The sequence below is a fragment of the Mastacembelus armatus genome, chromosome 3 (genome assembly GCF_900324485.2).
Source record: "Mastacembelus armatus chromosome 3, fMasArm1.2, whole genome shotgun sequence".
NCBI lineage: Eukaryota > Metazoa > Chordata > Actinopteri > Synbranchiformes > Mastacembelidae > Mastacembelus > Mastacembelus armatus.
Window position 1 is genome coordinate 169,141 of NC_046635.1, and position 11,719 is coordinate 180,859.

The 11,719-nt window shown below is 38.3% G+C and overlaps 2 protein-coding genes and 2 non-coding genes across 5 annotated transcripts; 3 read left to right on the forward strand and 1 right to left on the reverse strand.

Annotated features, from left to right (window-relative positions):
* Positions 1 to 5,335: 5,335 nt before the first annotated feature.
* Positions 5,336 to 7,609, forward strand: rpl12 (ribosomal protein L12). 2 transcript variants are annotated; one of them, XM_026320315.1, is made up of 6 exons: positions 5,336 to 5,495; positions 6,070 to 6,143; positions 6,502 to 6,600; positions 6,723 to 6,804; positions 6,890 to 6,976; positions 7,454 to 7,609. In XM_026320315.1, the coding sequence occupies exons 1-6, from the start codon at positions 5,459 to 5,461 to the stop codon at positions 7,570 to 7,572; spliced, it is 498 nt and encodes a 165-aa protein (XP_026176100.1). In that variant the 5' UTR covers positions 5,336 to 5,458; the 3' UTR covers positions 7,573 to 7,609. The 2 variants fall into 2 exon arrangements, with proteins under 2 accessions (XP_026176100.1, XP_026176101.1); XM_026320316.2 differs by having other exon boundaries at positions 5,359 to 5,570.
* LOC113138315 (small nucleolar RNA SNORA65) lies at positions 6,201 to 6,328 on the forward strand. The gene has a single exon (XR_003296443.1). It is a non-coding gene; the product is annotated as a small nucleolar RNA SNORA65 (small nucleolar RNA).
* On the forward strand, positions 7,101 to 7,228 carry LOC113138313 (small nucleolar RNA SNORA65). Its single transcript, XR_003296442.1, has one exon. It is a non-coding gene; the product is annotated as a small nucleolar RNA SNORA65 (small nucleolar RNA).
* Positions 7,610 to 8,464: 855 nt separating the features above from the next.
* pole3 (polymerase (DNA directed), epsilon 3 (p17 subunit)) lies at positions 8,465 to 11,274 on the reverse strand. Its single transcript, XM_026320317.1, has 4 exons — positions 10,842 to 11,274; positions 9,931 to 10,016; positions 9,555 to 9,673; positions 8,465 to 9,435 (listed from the first exon to the last, which is right to left on the reverse strand). Exons 1-4 carry the CDS (start codon positions 10,905 to 10,907, stop codon positions 9,245 to 9,247), a joined length of 462 nt encoding a protein of 153 aa, XP_026176102.1. The 5' UTR covers positions 10,908 to 11,274; the 3' UTR covers positions 8,465 to 9,244.
* Between the last annotated feature and the right edge of the window lie 445 nt (positions 11,275 to 11,719).

Below are 11,719 nucleotides of genomic sequence, written 5' to 3' on the forward strand. Positions count from 1 at the left end.
ATTTCATTAAAATGGTATGTTGCTGTGATCTTTGCTCCAGTAAGTATTCAGGCTTTGTTTGTGTTGTTCCTCTGTGTCTCCTGTTTCTCATAATGGAATGAATAAGGAGGGGAAGCCCATGGAGCGTAGATGGAGGAAACTCTCAGAAAGAAATCAGATTATCCTGACCAGGTGCTCTTTTACAATTATTGACGTGTTCCCCCTTCAGCCCTCCAACTCAGCTCTCAGGCTGCCTGATCCTGGACAGACCTTGCTATAAACAGAGTGCACTCTGCTCACCCTGCCACGGGATCTGATCTGCTTGTTATATAAAATTGAAAAAAGAACAAATATTTTCTCTGTTGTTTTTTGTGCTGGCTTATGATGAACATGGTTTTGGTTTTATTTGTCTGGCTTGTGAGTACCTGTTTTCTGTCAACACATAATACAGTGTAGGTGAATAGAGTTTTGTTCATGGTGTTGCATTGAAAAATGATCTTAAAACGACCTGAAATTAAAATTATTTATTTCCAAAAATAGTAATCCACAGCAGAGAAGACAAGTGTGCAAACTGGCCTTGGGAAGACCAGGGGCGGCTGAGGTTGCACAAGCCAATGCGGTCTTAGTGTTGGCCCCGAGCCTGAGTAAATGAGAGGGTTGCATTAGGAAGGGCATCCGGAGTAAAACTAGTGCCAAATCAATCATGCGGTTCAATTGATCTGCTGTGGCGACTCCTGATGGGAGCAGCAGAAAGAGGTTAAAAATATATATATATATAAATTGTTTGGACTGCAAAATAAATTGGGGACCAATCAGATGCCTCCCTGTTGTATTTTTTGATGCATAACAATCTCACATTGTGAGAGAATACAACACCTAAAGTACTTAACCCTGTTTTGCAGTGCTATACATCATTGTCAAAAAGCAGAAATGCAATACTGAAGTCACCAAATTGGACTCCCTCCACAACATAACTACTCAAACACCATAGATTCAGTCCAGGAAACTCACAAACAGACTCAGCGTCAAGGGATAGCTTTGTATACAGCATTAGTCTGGCCATTAGAGCTTTACTGTTAAGACCCATTATGCTGGACCACATTGGTGTCTTTTGAGAAGAGATGCATGATGGGGTAAAGGTGATCTTCTGGGACAACAGTCATTTCAAATTTCCCAGAGTTGTCAGAAATAAATGGGGCTGAGTCATGCTTGATCAAACACCAAAACAGGGACAGAATATTTTAAAGAGTAATGCAGATCTCAGTGTTTCAATGTTTACAACCCCCTGCCCTCATTCCTCATCCACTTTGTTTTGCATAACACATATAATTAAACGTTTTTCATGTGCATTTTTTTTTAACACTGAACCTCCGTAAAGGAATAATTAGACATAGAAAAAACAGTGAGGGTAAAATCCTCTTCAGACAGTCTGACAAAGGTGATTAGCATAGCTTAGCTCTGCCTAAAGACTGGAACCAGGAAGAAACAGCTAGTGAGGGTATGCCCTACCAAAACTATAGCACATTATTTAAAAGATGAATTTGAACTTATTTGTTAAATCTGTACACAAAATTGTGTCTCCAAGAAATTCTGTTAAATTTTTAACCTGTAACAAAGAATGTCTTTGTGAGAAGTGTACCACCACCTGAATTTCATTTTTTTCTCCACATAATAAAATATGACTGCAAGTAATGAAAGCTGCAAAATCTTCACGCTACAAAACATTCAGGACATTTTTGGAGTTGTCATGTCTTCAGTAAGACAATGATTATTATTTAAGGTAAAGCAAAGACCTTTATTAAATAATGAAAAAAGAAACAGTGTCTTAAGACTTTTGGTGAAAGACTGAAGGCTTCATATTTACTGTGGTAGATTTTCCTATTCTGCACAGTTTTTACACTATATGAATACATAAATGGCTTCTTGTAAAAAAAAAAATACTTCAGTATCTTATTGTGATCAAGATCAATGTCTTGTAATGTCTTGCAGGCAAGCCAGGATCAAAATACATTCACAACCCGTTTATGCTGTTTTTAAATATCAACGTGACTTAAACTGTTTTGTTTAATATTTTGGACTCTGGAGTAAGAAAAACCTCTGCACCCCAGCCTTTGTTTTTTTAATTAAATAAAGCAGCCATTTAGTTGATTTTATGCAGACTGTGCATGTAATCTACACAGAGAAAAAAGATTGGTAGCATCATAAACAGCATCATGAAATCATCACAGAGGCAAGGTTCATACTGCTGGTACATCTCCATTAAAGACCACTCAAGTCAAACCACTTACATAGCAGAGAATATTCTGCTTTTGATGAACTGCCAGTCACAGCCAGTTGACATTTTCTCCCTAAGCAAAAGTCAACAGGGAACGTAACATCCATCAGTGTGAAAACAAAGAGGCTGATATTTATTCCGAGGTACAGCTCTACTCTGTTTTAAAAATCACCCACGTAGCAAAACTCTTTGGATTTATTTATTTTTACTCTTTTTATCTTTATAATTTTCTACAGGAACACAGACATTTATTGTTCCCATAGGATGACTCTCTGATTTTAGCGATTGCCAACTTTTTCTCTAAAGCTACCATCAGGTCAACATTTGTCCAGATATTTTTCCAGTATTTTGGTTTATCAGCAAATCCCTGGAGACTTAATGCCATTCTTGTTAGTCTCCTTAATACATTGTGTTTAGTGCTAATTAGAAAACATTAGTGTAATTCACTAAGACTAACAATACTAAAACATTATACTTGCTATTCATCAGCATGTCAGCTTTTTCACTATGAGCATGTTAGTGTGCAGATGTTAGAATAATCTCAAAGCACGTCCATTATCCTCACAGAGACACTAGCATGGCTGTAGACCCTTTGTTGTTGTCTGACACCTCATGTTTTAATAAGAGATAGTCAAAGATACACAAATGACCAAATCTACGTGTCAGTGATCTGACAGTCCTCGGTCACTGTTGTCACTGAACGAATCAGTAGCTTTTAGAAGTGGAGCTCTGGCAGGGAAGAGCATTATTTTCATTTTATCTGTTCACAATACACACTACAATATTTCTGCATTAATACCATATTTAAATGCACCAAAAGCCATAAAAACAAACATCATCTCATGGCTTTGTCGTAGATAATAAGCTGTTAACGTTATGTGTAGTAACCGCTACAGCCATCAGCCTGACAGGCCCTGACAGTGATACTGACAAATGTACTGAAGTGCATTTGAACAGTCACAAAATCACTTACCTCAGGAAAAAGGGACACATAGTACAAAGACTAAGTAGATTTTAATCAAGAATAAATTGTGCAATAAATGAGTGGGCACATTGACTTCCTTCTCACAAACCCAATCAGAGCTAAACAAGCTTGAACCATCTTAGTGATAGATTAAAAGGGCTGAGGAGCAGTAATCCAAAGACAATTTCTTTCCTGTTTTGATTCATTTTAAAAGACACAAGTGGGATGGGCTAAAATCAATAGAGAAAGGTGTAAAATTGAGAAATTAGACCAAAGAACAAGAGACTGCTGATTGGAAAACTCAAGGAAAAGGTCAAGTAGGAGGAAAAGATGGAGGAGAGCTCTGGCAAAATCGAATAATTCCCCTGAGTTTAACAAATGAGCTGTCCAAGCTGTGTGTGTGTGTGTGTGTGTGTGTGTGTGTGTGTGTGTGTGTGTGTGGTTTGCTACTGCTTCAGGCTCACAGGTTGTTTATGCAGAAATAACTGGCACTTACCCTGCCTGTACTCACACATAAAAACAAGGGTATGAAGTGTAAGCGCATCACTCACTGTCCTCTTCTCTGCAAGAACAAAACTGGACTACAGTTTACATGTAACAAAATAGGTTATAAGTTATAAAAATACATTAAAAATAGAGGAAGAGGAAGTTATCCATAGGATCCTATTACCACTAATATAATTTATTTCCATGGTGAAAAATATTCAGCCACAGTGTTTATTATGCATTCTAACTTTTGCAAAATCTACTGATCTACCTCTTCTTTATTTTTCCTTAATTTTCTTAACACAAACAAGCAATAACTATAAGTGGCCCCAATATAACACTCTAATATATAACACACTAATAAAATGCAAAAAGCCTATTAGTATCCATCTACCGATGTATTTTCTGATATAAGGTATCTCCAATAATTTACTGTATCTCCCATTTATTATTTAAACAATTTATCACCATCAATGTAATTTTTCATATTGCACTTTATAGGAAAATTAAAAACATGTAGCCAACCAGATTAAATGAAAAAATATCAAGCTTTCAGATGCAAAAAGCAAAAACCTTACATTCTTCTTTTCAGTTGGGCAGAAAACTAAAAAAAAACTTATATCTTTTAATTTAATGCAAAAATGGGGATATTGAACTCAGAAAACTGTCCTTGCAGCATTAGAGCTTAAAAACATGACATAACAGCTCATCAGAAAAGATTATTCAAATGTGGCATTTCCCATAAATGTTGAGCAGTTTCTGAAAATACAGATAACTCTATCCTTTCATAATATGAGTTGTGAATTTCTGACTATGCCCTCACAGATTTCCATCATGCATATTAAACAGCACAACAGTGATGATCTCTGCTTCTCACCCACTTACTCCCTCTCGTGTTCTGTTGCTATTCCTGTAGAGCAGCTCTGAGTCAAAAAGTCCTCCAGGAATCAAACAGGAAAACACTGCTCGTACATACAATTCAGAACGGCACAGCAGTCATGATAAAAAAACCTGGAAACCTGGCGAGTACCTACAGTAATATTGTAAATTGCAATACTGACTTTTATTTTGCAGTAGCACTCAACCACCTTCAGGCCCATTATCCTGCTACAGAGGATGCTCATACACTCAGCGCCCACATTCAGCACTTTGGCCTCCTCCAGAGTTCATGAACCAGTTGAGAAAATGGCATTCCACCATAGAGAAAAACTCCCAGAAGCTCAAAGTCAAATAAACACAAGTAAAATTCCCCAGTTAAAACATAATAGAACAATACAAGCAACTGTTTAAATTCTGTCTGTCCAGATGCAGGGGTTGCAGTAGCTTATGTGGTGATATGAAATGGGATTCTTGTGGAGTTATGTAAAAGGATTGCATGCTAAAATGGCTTAAACAAATAAAATGTGTTTATTATATAATCCATGCATATGTCTTTGTTTTAAATTGTTCTAATGTTATAGTTAAAATGTAATATAATGCTGAATTTTGGTTTTATTTTATTTTAGGAATAAATTAATTCAGTATATAATTCTTCATGGGGAGCACCAACCCACCTATTTATTCGACGTCACAACGAGAATCACGAACTCTCGCGGGACTTAGCGGAGGTATAAATTATAGCTCGGCCTGGAATCGGCCCTTTTTTTTTCTCCGTTAGCGGTGGAGGTGCAACAGTAATCGGTCGTCCCGGTCCCGGGTTCATCCGACACCCTCACCAATCAAGCTGAACTGAGTTCACCCTCCACAGCAGCGTCATGCCTCCCAAATTCGACCCCAACGAGATTAAAATTGGTATGTGTTCAGTGTCGAGCGGGTAATAAGAACCAAGATGGAGTGTTTCGGCCTGTGAACGGCGTAGAGACCACGGTAAAGATGGGACACGAAATTCGACTGAGAAACCAAAAAATATGTTATGTTTTCCTCTGAGGACGGTATTGTATTTAGCAGGTGTCACATGAGGAGTGGGTGACGGCACAATAATGAATCTAGCTAGTTTAAGTTTGCCCACGTGGGCTAAGCCTGCTAGCTGCTGATCGTAATGCTAACGTTAGCTATAGCTAATTTCAGCTAAAAAAGGTTTTAACTTCGCTTTTTCAGGACCCACTGAAGATGTTTCGTTTTAACTTTACTAGTCTTGACTTTAATTTTAAAGTTAAATATTGAAACGGATATACAAGTGGATATCCCACATAATGTGGAAGATAACAGGCTGCTGTTGTAAACTCAGTTTGTATACAGTTGGTTTCATTTCGAGCAGTGCCATGAAGCTGGGTTGTATGTTAAATCTGTCAGTGCACCTTTGTCTGCAGGTGTAAAGGATCCAGATAAAGCCTTTTAAAGTGAGTTTGTCTCTTCTGCTTTGCAGTGTACATGAGGTGCACAGGTGGAGAAGTTGGAGCCACCTCAGCCCTGGCCCCCAAAATTGGTCCTCTGGGTCTGGTGAGTGATATTACGTATGGGCACATTAAAATGCACTGGCACAAATTGAACCAGCCTCCCGCCACTATGCCTGTCTGTCTAAGTGACTGAGTATAATCCAGAGGAGGCTTAGATTGACCCGGCTTTAGGAAACAGGGCTGCCCAAAACCAATGGACAACTCTGTGCCGAAAGGTCTGGAACAGTGTTTCTTGTTCCAATATGCTAAAACTTTTAGCAGTGTGTAATCATAGTATGAGCAAATGAGAACAGTAAATTTTAACATCTTGGTTCTGGACGTCTAAAATTTCATCTGAATAAGACTAGTTAGGTCTTGTATTTGTTCTGTTGATTTAAGCTGAATATCTGTTTTCTGACTAGTCTCCCAAGAAAGTTGGTGATGACATTGCCAAGGCCACCGGTGACTGGAAGGGCCTGAGGATCACTGTGAAGCTGACCATCCAGAACAGGCAGGCAGCAGTATGTAGTATAACCAGTTACACTTCACAGGCCTTGTTAACTCTTGCTGGACTGTGAATACAAACACCCAGTTTTGCAGCAGTAGAGGGATGATGTTCTTATAGCCAACTTTTCCTTTCTAGATTGAAGTGGTTCCCTCTGCATCTGCTCTGATCATCAAGGCTCTGAAGGAGCCGCCTCGTGACAGGAAGAAGGTCAAGAACAGTAAGTGATGTTCATCAGGAAGTCTGTAATTCAAACCTTAACAAATGTAATGGGTTGACTACATCTTACTCCTTTTATCCTCCAGTTAAGCACAGTGGAAGTGTGGCTTTCGATGAAATTGTGAGCATTGCTCGTGTCATGAGGCCTCGTTCCATTGCCAGGGAGCTTTCTGGTAAGGTCCAGTTTTTTTTTTCCCCCTCCCTGCTGCTACCAACATTATTTAGTCACTACAAGAACTTTGTATGGTCATCCTTACTTATGGCTGGTGTTAGCAATGGGCATGTACTATTCAGCCTCCTGCCACTATGCCTGTCTGTCAAGAGTGACTGAGTATAATCCAGTGGAGGCTCAGATAGACCCAGCTTTAGGAAACAGGGCTGCCCACCTTAATGGACAGTTCTGTGCCGAAAAGCCTGGAACACGTTAACCAAATAAATGAGCACTAATTTAGTCTCATTAGCTTAAACTAATTTTCACCTGGATTTTTCTGCCCACATTACACTTGGCAATAACATTTAAATTGGGCTTTACACCTTACTAAAGAATGAGCTGTACCCTTGGCTGGTGAAAATCTCACCCTTTGTCAACATTCTTTTGTGATCTCAGGACAGTGATTAGTAGATGTGTTAATTTTTATTCTTTTACTCAGGAACAATCAAGGAGATCCTGGGCACCGCTCAGTCTGTTGGATGCACTATCGATGGTCGTCCTCCCCATGACGTCATTGATGACATCAACAGTGGAAAGGTCGAATGCCCGTCTGAGTAAATGGAGAATTCAAATAAAATGTTGAGTAAATACTGAAGGTCTTGACCAATTTTTCCCCCCCTTATATAGTGCTTTGAGTTGTGGCCAGTGAGTTCAGTTTCTCTCATCAAACCAGACTACCACTGACAGAGGTCTCAGTTATGAGGGTTGAGTGGATGGTTTCAACTAGTGTTTTTCTACAAAATAAATTATTGCAAATAAACCACTTACAAAGTAGTCAAAATTCATGACATTGCAATACTTACAGTATTGCATTAGTACCAACCTAATATTTTACTGAGGCCAAAATGTCTTGAATTTATTTGCAAGTATTAAACTTGCCTGCTCTTTTATCATTCCAAAATTCCAAGCTTTACATTTTGTGGATTAAACCAACCCATTTGATATGTATAAGAAACTTCAAATGGTGAACTGATTGTCAAGATAGGTGCAATTAAATTTTTTTTTTTTTTTTGGACAATTTAATTGCCTAATGGTTGCAGCTTGAAAGTGGATGATGAAATTGATCAATTCTGCTGGTTTTGCAGGTTGCTTTAATTGGTACTACAAATTGTCATCTATATTGCCCTTACTTGTTTTATCATTGTACTTTGGCCAGTATGACAGTAAAACCAGTATTAAATTACATGTGGCATTTACAATCTTAACCTTCAGTGGATCTGCAGAAACCATTGATAACATTTTAATCAAGTTTTGTGTACATCTTGTCAATTTTTGAGAACTTCATTAAAAGCTGTGCTTTTTCAGGTTTGGGTTCTTCAAAGAACCAGTGAGATCCAGACTCATGTCAAATCAGCATAATGTGGTTACGTTACCCACTAATGAAGAATGCTTTGATCAGACAAAACTAAACAGGAGCAGTGAGAGTGCAGTAACTATCCAGTGCAGTCTGTTTAGTACAAAGTATTTATTAAAAGTCTCAACCATCAAATCACATACAATTCTACAAAAAGTATAAATGGTTCAAAAACAAACCCAACAGACAAGGAACAGAAAGGTGAAGATACATAGGGGCATTTATTAAATGAATATAATGTAACATAATCCTAAGATCTATCAGCTTGATAAATGCTTTATAGACAAATTGCTCTATCCCACCAATTTTGCACATTTATTTTATTTTAGAATTTGTCAGCATGCGGGAAAAGGCACCTTACTACAACTGAAACCATAATCCTAAATTATAATGGTGCTCATATATTTCAAACAGTATTCTTCCTTTAGTAACTACCTGTTCATAACCAGTCAAACTACTGCCTGTGCTCTCACTCCCTCCAGTGGTAAACTGACTGAAAGGCTTCAGTACCAAAGAGTATTGGCTCAGTGTGGGCAGAAGCACTTGCAGCCATTTTACTTTCTATTGATGTACACTACTGTATATTGTTTATCAAGAAATTACAGAAAGAAAGCTTCAGGTATAAAAGATTAAAAGATACAAAATGGACCAAAAAAAGGTGTGTGTGATGAAGCTTATGGTTTCTTTGTGCTGTGTTAATCTCATCTCCTTTGAGCTCATCACAGTTTCGCTGAAATCTAGTTTCAGTAGCACGTCTTAGATTTGTGGTGGCTCGGTGATGACCAAGCATCATTTAAAACACAGGCAGTGATAACCTCAGAGGAGCTGACAGAGTGCATCTCATTGATGTCATAAGGGCCTTGTGGTGAAATGTCCTCAGTTCTCCACCTCCTCCTCCTCAGCTTCGTTCTCGGCTTCGGGCTCTTCCTCCATGCGCTCCACCTCCTCTTCCTCTTCCTCCTCCTCTTCCTCTCTGCTCTTATCATTTTCAAAATCTGTCTTCTTCTCTTTATCTTTGCGCTTCTGCTCAGACACCTCCTTCTTTCCTTTCTGGCCCTTCTTATACACTGTGGCACACAAATGCCCACTGTTAACTGTGAAATTTTCCCTTAATAAAATATAGAATTTGCAGCCTGAGGATGGCAGATATAAATAAAATCGTGTAGATGTTTACTATTGTACTGACCTTCCAAAGCTTCTCTGAGAGGCTCCAGGAACCGTTCGAACTCCATCTCTTCCATTGCAGCCAGAACGTCTCCTGCATTCAAAGTTTTTCTCTTGGCTTTCATGGCAAAATTGTTAGCACTGTAACAACATAAAGACAAACAGATTTTATTAATCAAATTCCAGAATTGAAGATATTCAGGTCTTAAATGTTATATTTTAGTCACCTCATAACGTCACAATATAAGAAGTTGACACATGGTCCTTGGTTTGTTCCGAGTTGCGTGAAATCGTGACACCACTTGAATCAAACTATGTTGTAAATTAATACCTGACTATGACTTTACCTGACTTTAATACCTGACTTTTCAAAAATAAATTTGTGTTTTTATTCTTACCAGGAGGTTGCATACAACACAAACACGCTGGCAGCTTGAGATATGGCTCTTCTTGCTTCTTTCGACACATTCACCCCATCTGGGAGCTGTTGAAAACAAACGGTGCGGAGGAGTTATCTCAAAGCTACATACATATCCCTCTTATCAGAAATCACAGGCAGGCTGACAAATGTATTTATTTCTTCTGAGGCAAAAACAAATGATAACAAATACACTCAGTTGTCAATTTACTACTTAGCACCAAGCTAAAACAAATACAGTCTAATACAACAGTGCTGTAATAAATCCACCTTCATGAATGAGTTGACTGTATCTGTATCTCCATTTTGGAGGCTGTTTGGTTCGACCTCATTTATATCAACTAGGCTAGGCTAAATATTAAACACCACTAAATATAAAGCAATGTGACAGTGCCATAACTTTATCAGAAATAAAACATGATTTCAGTGAGGTCTTTTTAGTTTATTTTATTGTCAAAAAAGTTTTATTGTGAAATGTTCCACCTTTGGCTTATGTCTGGGTTATGAAGATGTTAAAAATATGTTCTAAAATCTCAGTGATGGCTTCACGTTTGCCAATTTTTTTATTGTTTAATCTGTGAAATATCAAATAAATTGCTGATTCTGCTGATATGAAGGTAAAGAGAGTTTGAATAAAGACCCATAGATACCATGTGTAAGCAGGTAAGCTGATCAGGTAGAGCTGGAAACACTCGGGTTAAGTAGAAGAACCTCAGAAAATATACACATTCCATCACAAGCAAATACTTATTTACTATTGTTCATTTCTTCCACTGAGTGAGGTGTTAGAAAAGGAGCTAGATAACACAAAGCATCTTAAACGAAGTATGTAATTTTACTTCACCATCAAATGAAACAGTTTTGCCTTGTGACTATTTTCCCTGCACTCACCGCCTCCTTGATGATGCGGGTGATCACTGCGTTAGGAAGGTTCAGGTCTTCTGGCCTTTCTGCCATTTCAGTCACCGTTTACCGAGTCTCCGGCCCTGTTCACGGTGCCGTCACCGTTAACCGTTAATCGTGGCTAATAACGAGAAGCCGTTTCCTCTCGTTTAAACCCGGCCAGCTAGTTAGCACTAAGCTAACTTGTGTTAGCGCGGAGCTAAGTGAAGTAACTCGGTTTGACCGGGAGTAGTTTGTCGCCGAGAGCAGTCGGTGTACGTTATGTTGCCGGGTTTAAGAAAAGAAGTTAGTATTGATTAGTACTGATCGGTTAACGTCACACTGTGGCTGAAGTCACTGGCGTGTCCATCAGAACCAATTTGTTTTGGGACGTTTCCCGCGAATCTTCCAACCACGAGCCTTACCTACGTCACATTTCAACTTCGACCTCTGACGTAGGAGGACGTCTCGACTGTTACGTAATTACCATAGAAAAAAAGAACCCACCAGCTGCTGCATTTGTGCTTCATTTTTACTATAGTTAATAAATAATAAAACTCTACTCACAAAATTATCAAACCGACGTGTGATTGTAGCTCTTACTGAAACAAGACGTTTCTAAATAAAAATATGTGAAAAAGCACTTATGTCATCACATTTGCAAGTTTTTGTAATGTTTCAAAATAATGTTTTTATTGAGAAAAATGAGCATAGGTTATATATGCATCAAGGCAAACTGTATTTCAGAATATGGGGTAAAATAAAGCATTATTCAGAATAATTTATAGTGTATTCCGAGTGCAAATCAAACATAAAATAAGTTGCACATAGTCAAAGTGTATTTACATAGCACTTTACACAACTTTGGATAAAAGCAAAAAGCACTG

Excerpts from the sequence above, each read along its gene's own strand:
- rpl12 (XM_026320315.1), top strand. The coding sequence starts at position 5,459 with ATGCCTCCCAAATTCGACCCCAACGAGATTAAAATTG. Across the intron at positions 6,144-6,501 it reads AAATTGGTCCTCTGGGTCTG|TCTCCCAAGAAAGTTGGTGA; the intron begins GTGAGTGATATT and ends TTTTCTGACTAG. Across the intron at positions 6,805-6,889 it reads CAGGAAGAAGGTCAAGAACA|TTAAGCACAGTGGAAGTGTG; the intron begins GTAAGTGATGTT and ends TTTATCCTCCAG.
- pole3 (XM_026320317.1), bottom strand. The coding sequence starts at position 10,907 with ATGGCAGAAAGGCCAGAAGACCTGAACCTTCCTAACGCAGTGATCACC. Across the intron at positions 10,017-10,841 it reads CCCGCATCATCAAGGAGGCG|CTCCCAGATGGGGTGAATGT; the intron begins GTGAGTGCAGGG and ends TGTTTTCAACAG. Across the intron at positions 9,674-9,930 it reads GTGTTGTATGCAACCTCCTG|TGCTAACAATTTTGCCATGA; the intron begins GTAAGAATAAAA and ends ATGTTGTTACAG.